Source organism: Plenodomus lingam (genome assembly GCF_022343315.1).
Source record: "Plenodomus lingam strain CAN1 chromosome Unknown contig_18, whole genome shotgun sequence".
Lineage (NCBI taxonomy): Eukaryota > Fungi > Ascomycota > Dothideomycetes > Pleosporales > Leptosphaeriaceae > Plenodomus > Plenodomus lingam.
Genome location: NW_027093935.1, coordinates 1,716,517 through 1,738,791, shown reverse-complemented (window position 1 = coordinate 1,738,791; position 22,275 = coordinate 1,716,517). Strand labels below are relative to the sequence as shown.

Here is a 22,275-nt window from a genome sequence, read left to right as displayed (position 1 = left end):
TGGATGATCTTCTTTGCTAAAGGCCGATCATTGAAGACCTCATAGCTTCCACCTTTTTCAGGTAAAAATAACTTCATTCCCCCTTCTTTAGCCGCATTCCACGCAGATTTCTCTGCCACTGTCATCATAGCATCATTTTTGATGCATCGTTGGAGGCCGCTGACACACTTCCGTGGAAAACTTGGCGGGTTTGAGCAGAGAACTTCCTGTTAGTTGGTGGAGGCGTCAAAGACTGCAATATGAAACTTGAGGGTGGCGTAACATGTTGACGATGCATCACATCTGCTTGCGATATGAACATAGCCGTATGCTGTGCTGCATCAAGAAGTTGCCGTCGCGATCGCGCGTACCAACTGACGGTGGGAAAGCTGGGGCGTGTGGTTGACTCAGCAACAGCGCCACAAACTCACAGAGCCAATAACTAACATGACTGTGGCTAAGGCAGTAGATTTGTGATTGGCCGCCTTCCACTTTAGCTACAACTTCATGTACTTGCGTAGGAGAGACTTGGGACGATTTAGTCGTGCAGACATCTCGTTACGGAGTGCTTCTTGCTACTTAGTGGGGAATATTATTATTGTAACCAGAAAATCAACTGGAATTTGCACATGTTGTTGACTACTCTACTCACACAGGAGTTCGCATATTATATACTATACTTATTCCTGTGACACAACTAAGCACGTGCTAGCATAAGATCTCCTGTATATATATAGTCAGGAAAGCGTATTTGACCCATGCAGAGCTAACTTGACAGCTTGTAAAAAGTGACGGAGAAATAGGGTTGAAACAAACATGAAACTCAGTCTAGGTAGGTCTCTCTATGATTTCCTGAGCACCTTCTAAGCTCCCGATCACTCCCGTCCAAAGTACCAGGCATGCCACGACAAATACTGAAGTATTTCATAAATATTCAGTCCATCGAAAGATTACATGCGAACTTCCCTCTCAGCGCAACTTCCTGCGACTACACCTACCCCGACGCAAGCACCTGTGGATACCATTGCATCAACAACAGCGATGCCAGACCCGCCAGCAGCAGCACTCTGCAAGAGCGAGAAGATGCTTCCTGTGTTTACAGGACCGATCATGGACTGAACAGCCGCAGCAGCAGATCCTGTGGTCTAATCAGCTTTGCTTATTCAACTTTCACTCATGGGGGTAGGTAGGTACCTACCTGCAGCGACACCATCAGCCGTAAATCCAAGACTATACAACACGGGAACTCTAATCAAAAAAGGCGCAAAGAAGACAGTTCCCGCACAGATGATAAACACAGTCTGTCCAGGGTGTTCAGCAATCCACCGCCCAACCTCCCCTGGTAGATGGGACTCTGCAACACAAAAGACATCCCTGACCGCATCGTGAACCGCCACTCCAATCCCATTCGCAGTGCACTCAATCCACACCCTGACTTCCTGCGCCAGCATATCCCAATCCACTCGTGAAACATGTTCATGTGCGTGATTATACGCTCCACTGACAGACCTCTCCGTCTGCTGTCCCAACCCATCTAAACACCGCATTGTCTCCCCAGCCGCACCAAACGATATTTCTCCCGCCTTTCTCATGGCCATGTGAGCGGGATGGCTCGGATCTAGGTTTTTCCCCATCTCTTGGCCCCAGGAATCCAGTGCAGAGCCGGCGTTTTGGCCGAAGCCGTCTAAGCTGTTGTGTATGGTTTTCCCGGTATTGGCGATTTCAGAGCCGAGGTTGCGGAACCAGGAGTCCATTGGGAGTTGTACGATTCGGGGGGTGATTTAGATGAGGATGGATTTGGGAGGAGGGATCGAATGTCTTTATTCTATAGTTTTCTTGTGTGGTTTGATGTTTGCCCTTATCCAGTTTGGCCAAGCCACTGCAGACTGACAAACTTCCAAGCAGTCAAATGATTCATCCTCTGAGAGGAAAATAGGAAAACTCGCGCCATCAAACAGTCATGATTTCTTGCCGTGATACTCGAGCAACCTCATTGTAGTGGAGATATGTACAGTTTATGGTGCTGGGGTACGAGGTGACCTGTGCATTTCAAATTTGTAAGCGGTGAATCTGGGTACGGATTGACGGTTGATGAGAAGCAACTCAGTTGAGAGTGTAGAAAAGCGAGCTATATGCTCTGTTCAAGGTTTGTGAAACAAAGGGTAAACATAGTAACTGCTTAAATGAGGCAGAACGAGGGACATGACAATATTACCCACAGAGATATATATATGAACAAAACAAACAACCAAATCCATCTCCACAATATACATAACTTACACAAAAATATCTCCCCTCCCCACTCATTACTTCCCAACTCAAGCCCCTACTTCCTACCCCTACCCCACTTACCCTTCTTATCCACCCCAGTCGGTCTCTCGCCCTTCGGCGTCGTCTTCTGCACTCCCCCACCACACACCTTCTTATGCGCAGTCCAATCCCAGACCAACCAGCCGCGGTCCGTCTTGCTGAATGGCAGATTAATGGTCTGTTTACAGTGCTCGCAGATACACGTCACTGTTGCGTCGGGGTTGACATTGGCGTCGATGCTGTGGATGCCGGGCTCCTGGCGCAAGGAGGAGGGGGAGATGGTGCGGGGTTTGGGGCGGGTGGTTGGGGTTGGGGTTGGTGTGCTGGTGGATGGGGTTGGTGTGCTGGTGGATGGGGTTGGTGTGCTGGTGGATGGGGTTGGCGTGGGTGGTGTTGGGGTTGATGGAGCAGGAGTCGTTGGAGCAGGAGTTGATGGAGCTGGAGTCGTCGAACCCGAAGTCGTCAACCCCTTACCAAACTCCACCGCATACTTTGAAGACCGCAAATTCTTCTCCCCCACACCCGTAAACTCAAAAACCCGCGCCCCTGGATGCGCCGCCCCAAATCCCCCCGGTAGCCCCGTCGCCGCACCCGTAGCCAAACCCAATACCTCACCCGCCGACTCCCCCACCACCCGCTTCTCCCCCCGCCTCGCCTCCTCGCGTTTCCGATTCTCCGCCTCCCGCGCCGCCTGCTTCTCCCGCAGAGCCTTGGGATCGTGTAGCTTGAGGCCCTTGGCCAGCGTCGCCTTGCGGCATTCCTTCTGGTGGGTACCGTAGAACCAATCGTTGGACATGACTTTGCCGCAGCCTTGGTTTTCGCATGTCCGGAATTGGGTTTTGCAGTGGGCAATGTGTTTGCGGAAGATGCCGCGGTGGCGGAGGTGGTTTTGGGGGTCGTGGGTGGCGCTCGGGTGGTAGAAGGGTGTGCTGCAGTTGTGGCAGATTTTGTGGTGTTGTATGGATGTGGGTTTGGGGGGAGGGTTCCATTCGTTGGGGTTGGAGGGTGGTTGGGTGGGTTTGGGGGCGGGTGAGGATGGAGTTGGTTTGGGGGCGGGTGAGGATGGAGTCGGTTTGGGGGCGGGTGAGGATGCAGTAGATTTGGGGGCGGGTGTTGATGTAGTAGATTTCGGAGCGGCCGTTTTTGGAGTGCTTTTGGGTTCAGCTGTTGATGCAGCTGGTTTAGTGGAAAATTCGGACAGAGGAAGAACAGCAGGTGCGTTTGAAGTGTCGTCAAGTTTCTTCGTCTTCGGGGGTGAATTCGCAGACTCCAGCTCAGGGTGCTGAGTATCTTCAGTCTTTGACGACGCTTCGCCAGCATCCCATCCAAACCCAGCCATAATCTCCTCATACTTCTCTTTGGCCTTCTTTGACCGCCGCGGCACCAATGCAGTCATAGACGCAACACCACCGCTCCCCAAACCATCCACATCCACCCCAACCTTCCTCGCAAACTCCAGTGTCTCAGGGCTGACAAACCCTGTCTCAGGAGTGAAATGATATGGACCCATTAGCAACTCAAACTTCTTCTTCTCTGCTGCGGAGGGTCGACGCGGTGTATCTCGAACCACCGTACCATCGCCTTCCAACAGGCCATTTGATTCCACGTCGCGAGGCGGTACAAATGGAGTAGTAACACCCTTGGCACCTTCAATCCTATCCTTGAACTCTTCAAAAGCCGCAATAGGACTCCAACCCTCATCATCACTATCCCCCCAATCAACCTTCTTCTTCTTCTGCACGGGCGTATTCTGCGCATCCAATGCACCTGTCTCTCCGGATGGAAGCGGCGAAGTCGTGATGGGAGCAGAGTCCGCGGTCTTCGCGGGTAACGGAGCAGTCGTCTCCAAGACACTCGGCGCTCCTTGTACACCGACAGACACTGAAGATGCTATACCCGCATCTTCTGCATCCTTTTGCTTCTCTGGGACAACCGTACTGCCGGCATTTGTCAAGGGTGTAGAAGCGGGAATCGCTGCCTCAGGCGTCGATATGGTTATATCGCGAAGCAGTGCTTTCAACTCTGCAATCTCCTTCTCCTGCGCTGCCTGCATCTTCGTGGCTGCATCGAGCTTATCGCCCTTGTGCTTCAGAGCAGCGCTCACCTTGTTCATCAACTCCTTAGCCATGCGCGCCTCCTGCACTGCATCTTGCGTCCGGATTTCGCTGCTGTCCAGGCAGGCAGTGAGCTGGGTCTCGCGCTCGGCACTGGTTTGGAGCGCGACCTGTGCTGTCTGCAGCGCTGCGGCGGATTTTTTGGATTCTGCGGTTGCGGCGGCGAGTTTGAGATTCAGTGCTGCGGATGATGATGAGAGTTCAGTGTTTGCGGTGGCGAGTTGTTGTTGGAGTGAAAGGCATGTCGACTCGGCGCGTTTCAAAGCGTTTTCCGTTTGTGTGATGGTCTCTTGGTGGGCGGTATTCGCAGCCCGAGCACTTTCAGCATCTTGCTGTGCGTTGTCGAGGGAAATCTCGTGTTGTTCTTCAAGTGCCTTCGTTGTGGCGGCTAGCTTTGCGTTGAAGCGAACTTCGCATTCTTTCAACACTTGCTCGCGGACGGATGCGACGCTGGTTGCAGATTCTTTGTGTGCCTGTGCCTTGAGGGCTTCGCTTTGATGCTTGAGTTCCGCCTCATGTGCAGTCTTCAACCGCGCGAGTTCAGCTGCGGCAGCAGCTTCTTCTTGCTCACGCTTCATCTGATAAGACTCTTCCACCTCCACAAGCCTCACTTCCACGCTTTCGCTCTGACGCTTCAGTTCCGCCTCACATGCAGTCTTCAGACGCGCCAATGCATCAGCAGCAGCGACTTCCTCTTCCTCGCGCTCCATCTTATAAGCCTCTTCCGCCGCCCGAAGCCTCACCCCAATCTCCACCCGCTCCTTATTGAGCAGCTCAATATCGCCTTCATACCGCGAGCGCAACCCCTTAATCACCTCCTCAAGCCGAACAGTCTCCCGATCAGATCCCACCGGGATCGGCGATATTTCCGCACCAACAATAGCAGAAAACGCGAGTCGAACTGGTCGAGGTCGAGCTGCCCCCGCTTTCGTAATCGCACGCAGTAACTCCGCGTGCTGGATATCTCTGCGCTCGCCATCTTTACCGCATCGCAGCCAATCGAGGAATAAGCTGGTGGCATAAGCGCCTATCACGCCATTGACGATGGGCTTGACGGTTGGCCAGTGTTCTGGCGTGTCGGGGTCGGCGTATTGCATTGTTATGGGGTGGTAGCTAGGCTGGTATAATGTGAGTATTGTGATATATTAGAATTTGTTGATGGGAGGGGAGATTGAGATCTTTTGTTTGGGGGGTGAGTGTCTTTGTAGTTGGACCATGTTCGTAGGGTGAGCAAACAACAAAGCGGTTGACAGGCGATGTGGATGAACAAAGCGCCAATTGAGCAAAGGTGAAAGCCGCTCATAAAAGGCCCAAGTCATTGTGAAATGACCATATTGCGAGAAATATGCGACAGGGGTTCTCACCGGGATTTGACTAGTCAGCTTTGGTTTGTTGCTTGCCGCTATGATTGCAAATCAGCCTAGGATTCATCTTGTGGATATCATAGGAGAACATAGCCGCAGCTCACCTCCAAATATCCAAGTATCCCGCATCCACCAAAACTCTTCCTGAATGAAAAAAATCGCGGTGTTCCCAAGCCCAAGACCTACGCAACTATTCCTCGACCAAAGTATTCGTACAAGAATGTTCAACTCACCAATACAGTGTAATCTCACCGAGACCCGATTAGCACGATTGTCCAGAACCAACTACCCAGAGCAGACAACTGCAGTGACCAAAACAAAAGCGACCATCGCAAATCCATCACAGCAGACCAACACGATGAGTGAAAAAATCATAGTTGATTATAAAATCAAGTCTTTCTCCAGACGAATTCCCAACCAACCAGGCATGTCACCTTGGAATCTACAACATCCAAACACAACTTCATCTCCATCCCTCAATCCCACCGCCTCCCCGCCTCTCCCCTCTTACTCCACTGATGGCCCCCACTCACCCCCACCCTCTCCTTCTCCGCAAACAATTTCCCACTCAACTGCCTGTACAAAAACCTCCCGTTATTATGAAAGCTGATGCCATGATCACTATCCGTGAACCAAGAATTCTGCATCTTCTCAGGGGTCACACGGTTCAGCATCAGGAGATCTACGAGGGCCGCCGCATTTTGGAAATGCACATTGTCGTCGCCGGTGCCGTGCTGGATGACGACGCCGCCGGCGATTTGCTTGAAGCCTGTGGCGTCGTGGACGCGGGACCGGTTGTAGCCGTCTGGGTTGAGGGTGGGCGTCTTCATGTAGCGTTCCGTGTAGAGGGAGTCGTAGAAGCGCCAGTCCGAGACAGGGGCGGTGATGCAGGCGAAGCTGATGATGGGGTCGGCGACCTCGACCACCTTGGAGGACAGATAGCCGCCATACGACCAACCCCAGATGCCAATGTGTTCCTTGTCGACCCAGGCGTTCTTTGCAAGTTCCTTGGCGGCCCAAATCTGATCTTCAGCTTCGAGTTGGCCGAGGTTGGAGGCGACGAGGGAGCGGAAGGCGCGGCCTTTGCGACCCGTGCCACGCCCATCGACCGTCAGGGTGATGTATTCGAGTTCGGGGTCGGAGGCGACGTAGGCTTTCCAGTTGAGAGGGATGAAGTCTTTGTGGACTTCCTTTGCGTTGGGACCACCGTAGGGGATTAGGAGCAGGGGGTACTTCTTGCTAGGGTCAAAGTTCGGGGGAAGGCGAAGCATGGCGTCCAGCGTGTATCCCGAAGGGTGTTCCATGTCGAGGTATGTGATGTTGGGAAGTGCATATTCTTGCAAACGGTTGTAGAGTGCCGTGTTGTTGACAATGGTACGGATGGGTTCGGTGGAGTTGACAGAGTAGAGCTCCTGGTAAGGGACATCAGGTCCAGCGTAGCGAAGAACATAGTACGAACCACCAGACGAGAAGGAGCCGGTCCAGAAAGCAGTCACGCTGTCATCTACAAGCGCCTTCTTGTTGCCAGAGAAGCTGACAGAGTAAATATGCGATTCAGCACTGTGATGCTCGGTCGAGGTGTAGTACACAAGACCACGCTTGTAGTCGACCTTGGGGATCGTGAGGACCTCCCACTCCCCCGAGGTCAGCGCAATTTTCTCGCCACCGTCAACAGGAAACAGGTAAATGTGCGCCCAGCCGCTCTCATCAGAGAGATCCAGATAGTACTCGGTGCTCGCATTGCCGTAGGTGGCGTTGGCGCCAGACACTGCACCAATATACCGCATCTGCATCAAGTTCTCGAGCCAGCCATCCGAGCCATCACGCTCGCGAATGACTGACGAAGAAACGCTTTCGACATTGACCAAAACAACCTTTTCCTGGTCTTGGACACGGTTGTAGGCACGGTACGCAACCTTGCCGTGCTCCTCTGTGAGCCAGGCAACTTCGCCGACAACGAGATCATCCTCTTCGAATGCATCAATGGGCACATTAGAGACGTCGCCAGATGCAACATCCAAAAGGTTCAAGACCACCGTGGGGTTCTTGGTACCCACCTTGGGGTAGCGCAACTCGAGCTCGCGAGGGTAGACAGGAACGTACTCGGCACCGTCATCAATGTAGTATGGGATCCTAAAGGTACCCACACCAGTCTCGTTGAAGCTCAAGAAAGCAATCTTGGCCCCATCGGGAGAAAACCACAGGGTGTACCGGTCACCAAAGATCTCCTCCTCATACACCCAATCGGGGATGGCGTTGAAATAGTCAGGACCGCCATTGTCGGTGATTTGAGTGATGGTGCCATTGGTGGACATGTAGAGGTTGTTGCCCTTGACAAAAGCAATCTGAGATGACGACACGGGGCTCCATTCCGCATACTGAATGTCGCCAGCAGACGCTGGGTCAAGAGGGGTAGTCTCGCCAGTTGTCACGTCCTGGATCAAGTAATCGGCAAAGTACGAGTGCCGGTACTGCTTGGTGTAGTTGACAGCCCATAGCACATGAGTGGCGTCTGGGGAGATGAAGAAGTCGTGGTAGTCTTCAGGCACCTTGTCGGCCGAAATAAAGGTCGACGATTCGCCCGTGGCTACATTTTCAAAGAGAAAGTCTCCCGAGGCGCCAGTGTAGATGTAATCGCCATCTTGACCGGTACCCACCCAGCTGAACGACCTAGTCTGGGGACTGAGTTGACCGGGAGCATCGGTGGTGATGTTGTAGGTGAGGCGTTTGGTACCATTACCAAGAGGCTGGTGTGGCATGCGAGGAGGCTCGATGGCGTGGATCCAGGGCAGCGCAGCCGCGAGAACAGCAAATGAACGCATTGTCGCGGGAGGAAGCGAGAGGTTTACCGAGGAATAGACTGAATCCCAGTTGATAGCTGTATTGATTCAAGATATGGTGTCTCCCACAATGCCCTCGCTTTACCAGCTGCAAGCTAGTTATGGACGGTAGGGTACCGGTAGTTCAAGCACCAAGAAGGGGCGTCGCACAAAAGACGAGACGAAACCAAAGCAACAACTACACGACCGCAAACCAGCTATCCACCAAACCATCCCCCTCTTCTTATACGCCGCCGCCATGGTCTGTGGTCGACGTCGTGCATGTGTCGTCGACCTAAACGACCTGCAAACATAGCAGCTGCCTCATCGAGCAGGTGATAAGCACACAGCGGCGTTGCCAAGCGGTACCAAGCAACCGGCCACCCGGTTAGACGAGGCTGGTAACTGGTTGGTGGTCCGCTTTGCAGGCCAGCCCAAAGATTGCAGAGGGGGCGATGCTATGAGAGAGGAAGGTCAAAAGGGCAGACGCGAGGAATTGCGAAAGGAAATTGGGGTGTTGGCGTGGGGATTGGGATTGGGATGGGTACATGTGATGGATGATGGATGATGGATGATGGATGATGGATGATGGATGATGGATGATGGATGATGGGGGTTGGGTGGTCGAGATGGGTTTTGGCAGGATTCTGCAAGGTACGAGAGAGAGAGGGGGGGGAATGTGTTGGCGCTAAGCCGGATTTGTACATGATACCTACCCTTCACCACCGCTTCATCTTTGCACTACTATTTTCGCCATATCTTCTTATCTCCTAGAGTGCATTTTGCATTCTTGTTTGATTGCCGTGCTTTGAAATCAAATGCAATACCGCACAACAATTTATAGCCTTTAGCACAACAGAAACTATAGTACGGCTCTGCATATTGCTCACAATGTATTCCTCATGTATTCCTCACAGAAAGAATCATATATCCCATCATCATCAAACTCCTCCTTAGCAACCTAAATACCAGCCCAAACCTTCACCAACGTAAAAACACGCGCAACCTACTTGCTAACCCTTCAGCAACCCACTCACCCCCTCTCCACCAACCCCACCTCGACCCCCTTGACCCTCAACGCCAACACCCGACTAAAAAACCGACAAATCGCCAAATTCCCCCCCATAAACCACAGCCCCGGATGTCCACTCGCCTGCCACATGGTCCGAAACTCGCCCTCCTCATTGAACCCCCACACATCCCCCACCCGATCCGCCACCTCATCCCCAAACAGCTCGCGCGCCTGGGTACGCATATTCTGGTAGCCGGTGGCAAAGACGATTTCGTCGGCGTCGAGGCGCGTGCCATCTGTGAGTTCAAGGCCGTGGGGGAGAATGGCGGCGACGGAGTGACCCTGTTTGATGTGAATTTTGCCGTCGATGAGGAGTTGGGAGCAGCCGACGTCGATGTAGTAACCGCCGCCGCGTTGGAAGTATTTCGACGTGAGCCCGGCGTTCATGGGACCTTTGTCGAGGGCGAAGCCGGCTTTGGAGAGGCCGTCGAGTAGCGGTTTGTCGTGTTCGGCTTGTTTGGCGGTTAGTTTGACTTGGGTGGTTTTTGCGAGGGCGCTGGGTGTGCTCCAGGCGAGGAGGTCGGCGTCGTCGGTTGGGGGCGCGTCTTCCGAGTAGAGAGCCTGGAGGGCGATGTCGGTGATGGCGGTTGAGGAGACGACGCAGGTGGTGCTGCGTTGGATCATGGTGGTGTGGTACCCCTTTTCGTAAAAGTCTTGGGCGATGTCGTGGCCTGAATTGCAGCTGCCGACTACGATTGCTTTTTCCCCTGCTGAGGCAGGGTTGGCCCCTGGATGGGCAGAGCTGTGACAGAGACGGTCGCCGGCAAAGGAGTCGAGGCCGGGGAGAGAGGGCATGTTGGGTTTACCGGAGTGGCCCGTGGCTTGGATGATGTGGTTTGGGTGGAGAGTTTTGGTTTCCGTGGTACCATCGGGGAGGCGGCGGGAGAGCTCGACGGTCCATTGGTTTTTGGTGGGGTCCCAATTGGTGGATTGAATGGAGGTCGAGGTCCAGACGTTAAGCTCGAGCAGGTTGACGTAGGCTTCGAAGAATTCGGCGAGTTTGTCTTTGGGGGTGAAGACAGGCCAGTTAGGGGGGAAGGGAACATAAGGCATGTGATCGTACCAGACTGGATCGTGGAGAACGAGCTGTCGATATCTCTTGCGCCAGTTGTCACCCACGCGCTCATTGGCATCTATGATGAGCGTGGGTACGTTTAGCATCTTGAGGCGTGCTGCCACAGTGAGTCCACCTTGTCCAGCTCCCACGACGAGTACAGTTGGCTCGATATTCTTCCTCTCCTCTTCCCTCAACTCAGCCCAGTTCTTACGATTCGGATCACCACCATGCTTGACGCCTCTGGGTCTGCGATGACCCACAGGCTCCTCGTAACCCTTGAGTTCCTTCAACAACGTATACATGGTAAAAATCCTCCACACACCATGGTCTTCAGCCAAGGCAACCACACCATCACCACGACCAACATCTGTCTCAAGGTTGATGAAGAAGGTAATCCCATTGACATCGCCCCAGCCATCAATTGGCCCAAACTTGGGCGCGCGAACAGGCGAGCTTCTGTCAACCGATACCTTGGTCAACAACACCTTTGCCGACTCGAGGTACTGCTCAATCTTGCCACGACCCTTTATCGTTCGCAGCTCCCAAGTCAGAGCAAGGTGATCGCGCCAATAGCTCTTGTCCTCGAGGAAGAGGGCGGCCGTGGCTGCATCGTCTCTCTTCAACAGCGCATTGTTGAACTGCGCAATGATGTCGTCGGCCACCTGATTGGCGTCGACATTGCTATCTGTTGACGTTGCTGGATATTCGCCGAGGGCTATGTTGACAGAGCCAAACTCGGGACGTTCACTGGACGGGAGGGATTCATCGCCCACGCCCATGTTGGAGATGAAGGAGATGAAGAACAAGATAACAGACGACGCAAGTACCGTACAGGAGCGAGCGATGAAGACCACAAACCCTATAAATCAAATCACCTGTTCCAAAACCCAACCTACCCATGACACGCTCTCTTCTTATACTCCCACCAACACACACACACACACACGGTGACACGCACACACAATCTTGGAATTGAGACATCTCGTCTCTCGTAATCCGGGATGCCGTATTTGTCCACGCGCAATGGCTCGGCATACCTTCCTCGGACTCAAGTGCGGGGGAGGAGCAGCCACCCGTCACTCTCCCCGCATTGTGTAGGCACGGGAGACCAGACTGTGCCGATAAGTTACCGTATACTGCATGGATAGTATACATCAACTTGCGGTATCTGGCATCAGATTGAGTATCGCGTTTCGCTGACATTGCCACAGTCATCCGCGTACTTGCATGGCCTGCAAGGTCGATGAGGTGAGCAAGGCACGTGACGTGATCGTACTGTATTTGTCCCTCTCCCTACTCCTCTATCAACTCAGTGTCCTACTAAACGCCCACGTTATCATCATTAACAGAAACTGTCCTCCTCTTTTCTGCTGATACCCAGACACCCAAGTCGTCAAATCCACTGCACACAAGACATGAGTCTCACATATGACAGCCATGGCGAATCAAATAAATGGCCTTCATGTGCTAAATTGCTGTGATTGAGAGTATATACCAACCATTCATCGTGTCTTGGTCATCATACATGGCCATCATGATACAGAAAACTACTTGGCCTCCTTGATCAGCGCCTCGGCCTTTGCATCGATTTGGCCCACGCTCCCACTCCTCTCTGCAGGCTTTAATTCCGGCGCAGCAGCAGCAGTCCCCTCCTTGCTCTGCGCCGCATTCTTCAGCCTCTCCGTCGCCTCTGCGTTGACGTCCTTGGTCTTGGCATCCTCGTCGTCGCTGTCACCCAGGCTAAAGGGATCATGGTCATCAGGCTCAGGGTGCGGTGCTACCGACGTCAGCGGCTGCCACTTCTTGCCGCCCGACTTGCCCTGGCTGTTCTGGTTGCTGGGCGAGGGATTCCGGTAGAGCGCGTCGACTTCGTCAACGGGCCCGCTTTGAGGCGGCGCGACGGGCGTGGGCTTGAAGAGGTTGGGGTTTGCGGGCGAACGGGTGGATTGGCGTGGCGGGTGGGATTCGTTGTCGCGCAGTTCGAGTTGGGCAAAGTCGTCGCCGAGCACACGGTTGTCGGCGTCGTAGCGGTTGTGGTCTGCGGAGCGACGGGCTTCGCTCGACTTGCGGATGCCGTGGAGCTGGTCGGATTGCGAGGGGCCAAAGTTTTGGCGCTGCTGCGAGGGCTGGCCACTGGGGCGGGCGGGCAGTACTGGATTTCCGTATTGGTCATAGTCGTCGGGCTCGCCGTCGAGCTTCTTGGTGAAGTTGGTGATCCAGTTGGTCACCGTCTTTTGCGTCTCCTTGAAGCCTTGCTCAATGTTCTTGCGAATCTCCGGAAGGTCGTCTGTCGCAAAGTCAGCGCCGAATTACAGGTATCATGGGCATGGACAGACGTACCGTCGAAGAAGCTGTGCTCCCTCTCAGGCTCACCAGGCCTCTGCTGCCGCCTGGGATCATCGCCATGTCGACGTGGACCCTGGCCACCATGAGCACCATGCGCAGCCTGTGCCTGGTAGTGCTCGGCCAGTTGTCGCGCATACAGTTCATCCTGCTCGAGCTGGCTACGAGGTTGTGGGCGCGGTGGCTGGGGAGGGGGCACTTCTTCAGCCTGGAAACTGGGGTCGGACATGCCTGCGACAGTCGTTAATGGAAACGCGCCTTCATCTTCCAACCCAGATTTGACCTACTCAGCAGCGCGTTGAAGGCTGGCTCAACCCGGCCTCCACTTGCGACCAAGACGGCCTTGATGACATTGTTGTCGATGTCTGGGAACGCTTCTATCAGCGTGTTCTGGGCTTGGGCCTGGGCGTCTACGGGTCGTGGGGGCTTTGGTGGGGGGATCTCAGTCGCCTCCTCGTTGAAGCGCACGCCTGGCTTGGGCGACTTGGAGGTCGGGGAAGAAGATGCGGCTGGCTCGTTGGCCGAAGTAGCAGGCGCATCATCGTCGTCGTCAAAGTCGAGCTCACGCGCGGTCGTTGGACTCTCCAGCGACTACAGCTGTCAGTGGGCGGCGACATGCAGGCAGCCAACAAGCGGGGAGGGGGCCATCTATCCATACCTTGTCCGTACTGGGCTTTTCAGACATGACTGCTGATTTCGAGTTATGTTCCAGTAAATCTGTTTTCTCCGGTGTAGGCCAGCACTTGTTATCGTTATGGTCGAGCTTGTGCAGTTGTGTCGTTGATGATGATGTTGTTGTTGTCCCAAACCTCAAAGGTCTCGCGAGCCTCTGCCGCGCATAATCTGTGGCTTGGTTGCTTCACGCGCCGCTTATGACGACGCCTGCCAAGAACAAGCAACGTCACCGCCACATTTTGATATTCTGACCTTCTGCCTCAGTCCCACCCAGCAGATATCAGCAGCATATACCACCGCCTGTGAAGAATGATCTGGGTAGTGAGTGAGGGGCGATGACACACTACAATCTCAGCCAACATGCCAACATACGTCACCGTGGTACTTGGCCTGTTCCACCGAGTTCTCAATAGAACGCTCCCTGCTCTAGGTCGAAACAAAGTATGATGGCCATAAGCCATGTCTAAGGCATCATGAAAAAAGGAACGGCCATGTCGATAAAGAAGACATCTCCCCAGCGAACCCTCAAAACACACACCAAGTCCAACTTAACCCCCATTTCCTCCAACTTCACACGGGCAACTTCACTGCTCCCTCCCTACTCCAACTCCCAAATCATAACAATACATAACACACTGCCAACAATCCAGCACAACACCCACTACAAAACTCACGCCCAACCTCCCCCACACCACACCACCGCCACTAGATCCACAACTACAAAGTTGACCCACCATCTATACTCCCAACCCACCCCTTCACTGCCACACCACACTGCCATACAGGCATCCGTATACTGTAATTTGAGTCTATCGTTTTGTGCTCCACGAGGCTGGGGGCGAGTTTGGTACGCTTGGGATAAGCGTGGGATAAGCGCAGAGGTAGGTTTGGGGAGGGGTTGGACGGGGGCGGGTGTGTGTGTTTGTGTTTTGTAAGAGGTGGGATGAGATGGAATGGTTTGGGTTGGGTTGGGTTGGGGATGACGCGGGAAAATGCTGGGCTCAAGCTGGTGAGTGATGTGTACGGGGCGGGCGCGGGATAGGGATGGGATCAGGAACTCTGAACCAAAGTACTAGTTATAGGGATAGGATATTCGCATGCTAACCCTGCCTGCCTGCCTGCGTGAAATTCAGATGCATCTTGGTACGCTAGATGCAAGCGTTGTAATAGAGGGTAAAACAGTGTGCTAGTGTCACATGTTTCTGTTTCTGTTTCTCGATCTACGGTCACATGGTTACTTCTGTTCGCTTCTCTGCCTTGCGCTTGCTTCTGCCGTCTACTTGAATGATCTCTGGAAGAGAAAGAGTTTGCCGGTGACGTTGTATGATACGAGATTTGTGTTATACGTGTGGGGCTGGTATGCTGATGTGCTAGAGCTGCTTTGGCGAGGTGTTGCATGATGGAGGTACAGGCTGATAGATCAAAGGGTTTGCAGGGTGTAGAGGAGAAGGTGGGGATGGAGGACGAGATAGTAGTGGAAGTCACATGTTGATAAGTTGCAAATTGTGGTTCAGTGATGATGTGGACAGTCCTAGGCATTGGATGCGGCATCTCCGGGGTAACAAGGTGTTGAACAATACACACTTACACTGTAGATATATTCCATCCTCTATCCATCTCCACCTGGGCTTTCCACACTCGCCCCCTATCGATATACTCCCGCTGACGGAACGGCATCCATCCAAGCGAACAAGTTTCACTACATTGGCATCACCTGGAACCAGTGGGCTTGTAATCATGATCCCGTAGTTCAAGTTTTTGAGTTCGGGTCGGAACTACGTTCAGTAAACTTGGCGAATTATGAGTCTAGACTTGGAATGGTTCGGGGCGGGACATGGTTACATGGACTGGGGTTCAGCGGCGCCATCTATCCTCCTGCCGGGGATGGAACTTGTTACGTCTAGCCCTGTGAGAAACTCCTCACTGTGATACAATAAGTCTCATGGCCTTGAGACTTTGTGCGCTCGCCAAATGTCGAAGTGTTGCCATGTCCATTCGGAAGCACCCTCCGCACAGTTGAAAGTCTATTCATCCATGGTTTGACGATTCCGTTCCATGGGACTGGCTGTCAGGGTCCGAGCAAGGACAGCTCAGGTTCGACGCCTCCAACGCTCACTCCCCTTCTCGACGAAACCTTAAAAGAGTATTAGTGTAGTATCATGCTCTACGTGCGTAATGGCGTCAATGTGTTAGGGCTGCAGAGCCCTAATAGTGGATGCTGAAGCCACACGTTCGCATGTGGCGCCATCCTCCACACCGCTCGTGAAATCCAGAGAAACTGCATCTCCGTTCCTCGATTCCATCGATGCTCAGAGCGTCTACACTTCCCGTGCGCCCGATACACAAAGGCAGTCGTGCAAACCTAGCGGGCGGAGAAACAAATCAAAACTGCTGCTGCGTCTGGGGATTCGAGCATCACACACTCCTAATCATGTTGGGCCAAATGTCACCCAGAATCTTCCAGATAGGTACAGGAAAACATCTAGACTTTGGGTTCATTACCAGCGGTACGGTTCTGATGCCGCATCTCTTCCTCATGAGTTCAAGGGGCCTTGCATGGACTGTAACAACCCCGGAATTTCTCTACGACTAACCTCCAACATTTGTAGCCTGCACGGTGTAGGGTTTGTGTAGTTAGGAGAGACTGAGAAACTTGGTCAAACTCCCGTTCCAAGCACGTGAGCACGTGCGTGCAGTCCTGTTGCCTGCCAAGCCAACTCTAGCACGGAGCGAGAAACTCCAACTTCCTCGCCCACTCTGTCTACGCATCATCGAGGCATTTGTACAAAAAAAACATCACATTCCATCTGTCCAACTTCTGACATCTTCCCTACTAGTTCCTCAGAGCCACAGTCGCTGATGATCTTCTCTCAGATCGCAGTGTATTTACCGTGTACATAGGCAGGGGATCCCTCCAGCCCCACGGAACCCAGTGATCAGCACAGGGCCGCCAAATTGTCGTGCGGCTAAAGAAACTCGTACTGAGGGCGCAGTTCATATGACCATGGAATTAGCGCTGCGTGAACTTGTATTTAGCATAGGGTTAGGCCATGCTAAGCTTTACTAGCTAGCTAAGCAAGGTTAACTAAATATTATGCTATAAGATTTTATAACACGTTCTAAACCTATTCTAAATATATTCTATACTAGTAACACTATAAGCTACTACTACTATACCTATTACTAATATATCCCTTATATCCTATATAAGTAGATTAAAACGTGTTTAGAACGTGTTCTTAATAGGTTATAAAAGCACTATTAATAGTACCTTACCCTTAGCTGTATCCTAGATAATATTAGGGTATAGCCTGTGGTTAGCCCTAATAGGGTAGTTAAGATAGAGAGTAGAGAGCGCTACTACTATACTAAGATTAATAATAAGGGCACCTTATATAGAGTAAGAATAGGTTCTAAACGTGTTCTAAATAGGTTCTAATATTCTTAGGCTATTCTAGGTACTAGGGGCACTCTATATACCTATACTAAAAAAGATTATAGGCTTAATATAGCCTACTATAAGGTTAGTAGGGTTAAGAAGACTAGCTAGCCCTCTATAAGGGAGGTCTATAAGGTAAAGAGTAAATATATTATTAACCTATTCTTAACTTGTTATACTAATATATATAGACTTCTATATAAAGGTTATATATAATTACTAGAATACTCCTTACTATAAGTTATTTAGAATATATTTAAAACTTATTACTAATGTGTTTTATAGAAGTTCTCTAAGCCTAGCTAGCAGCTACTATAGGCCCCCCTGCAAATACTAATACCCTCCTAAATATAATTTAGAAGAAGACTTGCACTAGCTATAATACTAATAAGGTATAGCCTGCAAGAACCTATTAAAAATATATTACTAACTTGTTATAGCTTAACTTTATTACTATATCTACCCTACTAAGGATTTAAGGTTATTAGGTTCCTTATACTATCTACGCTTATAATTATCCTAGCTATAGTAAGTTATTTATAATATATTATTAACCTGTTCCTAATATATTTTAAGACTGTTACTTTAATACTAGTATAGACCTTGCTAATTCCTGCTAGAATACTACCTAGTTCTACTTGTAGTATGCTTTTATAGAGCCTAGGGAGGATAGGGAGGATAGAGAAGATACTAGAGAGGGGGAGGGAGATAATAATAGTAATAAGTAGGAACACGTTAAGAATGTATTAAGAATAGGTTCTAATAAATAATATATAATAGTATATAACCTAAAGGGGTAGTAGTAATTACTAAAATAAACTCTCTACTCTTCTCTTTTTTTTCTATCTACTAAAAGTAAAGTACTATTTACTTTTATAGGGTCCTTTAATACTATATAACTTTTTCTTTTTACTTTTATAGGTATTATAAAGCTCTAGTAGTCCCTTAGATTAAAGAAGAATCTAGTATTTATAGGTGTCTAGCTATAACGTATTATTAATATATTCTAAATATATTTTAAGAGACTAGACTTATATCTCCTTTTTACTACTTTTGCTAAATATTATTTATAGTGTAAAGGGGAGTAACTATTTACTCCTCTTCTTTACTCTCTACTTCCTCTTTAGCCTCTACTCTAGCTACTACTTCTTATTATAGACTAGCTATCTTAGAGGGTTCTTAAACCTTAGAGGAGGCACTTAGTATAGTCTACTCTACTAGTAGAGAACGTATTATTAATATATTTAGAATATATTCTTAAGTATTTACTATTAAGCTCCTATAGAAGATCCTTGCTTCTGCAATGCCTTATATTATAGTTCTGCTATAGTTTACTAGGGCTATTTAAACCTTAGGATAATACCTCTTAAGGTAGTAGATAAGATTGCCTCTATTAGAGAAGTAACGCTAAAATAGTTATTAATATATTATAAACGTGTTCTAACTTGCATGTATATATACTCTACAAAGTTCCTATACCCCTAATCTAGCCTAAATAGCCTAGTAGAAAAGCTTGCTAGGAAATACTATACACCTATTATTTAGGTAGGATATTATAGGAGAGAATGCCCTAGTATTAGATAGAAGTAACTTAAGCTTAATATATTGCTGGTATAAATCCTACTTAGTGTTAGAACAAGTTTATAACGTGTTCCTAACGCGTTCTATTATATACTAACTTTAAAAGATCTTTATAAACTATATTAACTAGTTATATCTAATAATATTAGGAAAGATAGATAGTAAAATAGTATTAAACTCTTAAATATAAAAAGTTCTTATAGAGTGTAAGAAGAAAGAAGAAGAAAGAGAAGAAGAAAGAATATATATTTATCTACTTATATATACTTATATAATAGACTAGAATATATTAAGAACTAGTTAGGAACTAGTTACTATATTTATAGACTAACCCTACCTTATATAAAAAGTAGCTATCTCTTTCTTAAGTTTAAACTATGCCTTTTGCAATTTAAATAGTGCCTTTTTCTATGCAAGTTCTTCTTTATCTACCTCTAGCTTTTCTTTTCTCTCCTTTAGAGCCTAATTATTAAGAAGAGCCTTTTATTATAAAGTTTGTAGTTATAGACTAATAATAAGTTAGGAACATGTTATAAATATGTTTCGCGAAGCATACCTTTAGGTTGCTATTAGTAGAGGAGAAGAGCCTAGTAGTAGAGAAGATAGAAAAGGGGCTGGTAAACTTCTTTCTAATACTACTCTACTACTTACCCTCTAGCTTTAGGCTTTTAAGCGTGCTCTTTTATTTCTTATTAGGACTAAGATATATCTAGTTAAGTTAGATATAGCAAGACTTGCTTTATTATTATCTAGAGTGTTATTATTATTATAGGACGCGTTCTAAACACGTTCTAAACACGTTTTAATTAGCAAATATGCATAACGCTAGTGTAAGACTTACTTTCTCCCCTCTAAAGCTTTTTAAGGTACCTTTGCTTAAGCCTATTAGGAGTTCTATAGTTATAGCGTATTCTAAACTTACTTTAGGCTTTAAACTCTTTTATATCCTACAGATCTATCTAGTGTGCACTACACAATATTACTTATATAATTCTAACAGGTTAAGAATAGGTTATAAACTTACTTCTAAGTAGCCTTAAGAATACTTACATGCTTACTAGTTTTATATCCTTTCTAGCCTGCTTTCTTAGCTATATTTAAATAAGATTCTAGTTTTTCCTATACCTCTTTTAATATTTTACTACAGTATTACACAATCCTAGTAGCAATTACTAGGTTTTTCTTATAGATTACCTAGTTTTAGGTATCTTTAGAGGGTTTGTGTTCTAATTATATAAGAACAAGTTAGGAACACGTTTAGAATAGGTTTAGAATATATTTACTTACGTAAGAGGAGGTTAGCAAGCTAAAAGTATTCCTCTGCTATTAATGCCTGTAGTAATTCACTTAGACGTAAAGAGGTAGTATTATCTAGCTCTCTTTTATATACTTTGTGAATACTTCTTTATAGATATACTTAATAAAATCTTATATAAGATTAAAGTTGCTAGCGCTAGTTACGCTTGTAGGGATTAATTAACTAGAGATAGCGCCTAAGTCCTAGAAATAAGTTAGAAACACGTTACAAACAGGTTATAGTGCGCTATAAAACTTGCCTATTATTTGCTTATTATATATATTAATAGTAGTCCTATAGAATCCCTGTAAGTAAATATGCCTCTATAACACTTGTCTTTTTATAAGTGCTTTACACTTCTAAAAGAAGTTAGTAATAGTAACTTGATATATCTTAGTTATATCCTTATCTATAATAATTTAGCTAAGTATAATAACTATAACGTGTTAGAAACGTGTTATAAACCTGTTCTTAATGCGTACGCTTCTTTTCTTATAGGTAGAAGATTACTATTAGAATCTCTACCTATACCCTATATAACCTCTTATATAATATATCTATCTAGAACATGTCTTAATCTAATAGAATTAATACCTGCTCTTTAAAAAGGTAAATAATTAAGTTACCTAAGCTTAATATAAAGATTTGCTATATATACGCCTATAGTAATATGTTAGTAACATGTTCTAAACCTATTCTCTTACACTACGTATAGTTTTAGGATCCTAATGCTTTATCCTCTACTTATAGTGTACTCCTCTAAGGCTACTCTTAAATAGGAACTATAGAAGCTTTTCACGCTTTATAATACGCAAGATTTTATCTTTATTTGTAAAGCTAATATACATTTCTTTAATAGAATAGAAACCTTTAAGTTAGAGATAGGTTTAGAGCTAGGTTAAGTTTAGGAACTAGGCTATAACAAGTTAGGAACACGTTTATAATAGGTTGCAAATAACTTATATTATATAAGCTGTAGAGTAAGCATAGGCTATAACACCTTTACTACTTCCTTAATATTACTATTAGATAGTATTAAGGGAGGAGGAGGTATATATATATATATACTAAAAGAAATAATAGCAAAAAAAGGTATTGCTACTATATCTATTAGTATAATTACTTAGAAGGTAACTTTACATAGGATTTTAAATAGAGATCCTTACCCTTATAGATAATTAACGCCTAGAATATATTAGGAATATATTAGGAATAGGTTGTAATATGCCTACTATACTTCTTTATCTAGCTTAACTATAGCTTAACCACAGAATATAAAGTAGGACTACTAGAAAGATTTAATATCTCCCTAGTTAGAAGACCTTATAGATATGTGGAGTCTACCTCTAGTGGTACCTAACTAAAATAATATTTTTTCCTAGTAGTAGATATTAGGCTATAGTTCTAATAGCTAATATATAGTTAAGCCTGTTCTATAATTTGCTAACTTGTTATTAACATGTTTTAAACATGTTTAAGTTTTGCTCCCTACCTAATTTACTATAGTCTTTATTATAGGATAATAAGATACCTAGTAGTCCTTACAAATCCTTAAAGAGAAGCGCTTAATAAGGCTATAATAATAGCTTCTTGTTTATAGTTCTCTTTGTAGAATTTTCTTAGGTACTACACTTTTTAAGGTTTAGATCTAATTATATAATACGTTATTAACAACATAATAAGAACACGTTTATAACATGTTCTTAAGATACTTACACGCTTTTACCCTAGAGTATTAGTATTTATACTAGCTTGCTAGCTAGCTATTAAAGAATAGTAAAGTTATAGGCCTGTTAAGATAGATAGACTAGCGGGAGTATTATACCTGCTAGAATTAGAACAATTTAAGAACGTGTTCTTAACGTGTTACCTATATAGCCTGCATAAGCACCTCTTCTCTTATTAGGTAAGAGCTATCTTTATATTACTAAACTAGTATTATATACCTATACCCTTAGCTATGTAATTAAGGGTATACTAGGAGAATAGCTATATACTTAATAATTACTAGTGTAAGTAGTAGTCCTTAACTATTACTATAAGTAAGGTATATATTGTGCCCCTGTAATATGTTACTAACCTATTCTAAACTTGTTCTATTTACTTTTACTTACTTCCTTAACGCTACTACTACTATCCTCCTCTAGCACTTTATACAGTTACCTAAATTTATCTCTAATATTACTATCTAGTTTAGATACGTTGTCTAGTACTGCTATACTAAA

General features: G+C 47.3%; 6 protein-coding genes across 6 annotated transcripts; all 6 read right to left on the bottom strand.

The window, feature by feature from the left end:
* Window positions 1-1,142: 1,142 nt before the first annotated feature.
* On the bottom strand, window positions 1,143-1,733 carry IAQ61_003972 (uncharacterized protein; the record flags this gene model as incomplete). Its single annotated transcript, XM_003837493.2, has 1 exon — window positions 1,143-1,733. The coding sequence occupies one exon, from the start codon at window positions 1,731-1,733 to the stop codon at window positions 1,143-1,145; it is 591 nt and encodes a 196-aa protein (XP_003837541.2).
* Window positions 1,734-2,305: 572 nt separating this feature from the next.
* On the bottom strand, window positions 2,306-5,500 carry IAQ61_003971 (uncharacterized protein; the record flags this gene model as incomplete). The annotated part of the gene is made up of 1 exon (XM_003837492.2): window positions 2,306-5,500. The coding sequence occupies one exon, from the start codon at window positions 5,498-5,500 to the stop codon at window positions 2,306-2,308; it is 3,195 nt and encodes a 1,064-aa protein (XP_003837540.2).
* A 743-nt stretch (window positions 5,501-6,243) lies between these two features.
* On the bottom strand, window positions 6,244-8,589 carry IAQ61_003970 (uncharacterized protein; the record flags this gene model as incomplete). The annotated part of the gene is made up of 1 exon (XM_003837491.1): window positions 6,244-8,589. One exon carries the CDS (start codon window positions 8,587-8,589, stop codon window positions 6,244-6,246), a length of 2,346 nt encoding a protein of 781 aa, XP_003837539.1.
* Window positions 8,590-9,736: 1,147 nt separating this feature from the next.
* On the bottom strand, window positions 9,737-11,494 carry IAQ61_003969 (uncharacterized protein; the record flags this gene model as incomplete). The annotated part of the gene is made up of 1 exon (XM_003837490.2): window positions 9,737-11,494. A coding segment is annotated over one exon (1,758 nt), but the record flags the coding sequence as incomplete, so codon positions are not given.
* Window positions 11,495-12,262: 768 nt separating this feature from the next.
* Window positions 12,263-13,978, bottom strand: IAQ61_003968 (uncharacterized protein; the record flags this gene model as incomplete). Its single annotated transcript, XM_003837489.2, has 4 exons — window positions 13,717-13,978; window positions 13,346-13,649; window positions 13,056-13,289; window positions 12,263-13,002 (listed from the first exon to the last, which is right to left on the bottom strand). Exons 1-4 carry the CDS (start codon window positions 13,741-13,743, stop codon window positions 12,263-12,265), a joined length of 1,305 nt encoding a protein of 434 aa, XP_003837537.1. The 5' UTR covers window positions 13,744-13,978.
* Window positions 13,979-14,783: 805 nt separating this feature from the next.
* Window positions 14,784-15,284, bottom strand: IAQ61_003967 (uncharacterized protein; the record flags this gene model as incomplete). The annotated part of the gene is made up of 1 exon (XM_066096154.1): window positions 14,784-15,284. One exon carries the CDS (start codon window positions 15,282-15,284, stop codon window positions 14,784-14,786), a length of 501 nt encoding a protein of 166 aa, XP_065954030.1.
* Between the last annotated feature and the right edge of the window lie 6,991 nt (window positions 15,285-22,275).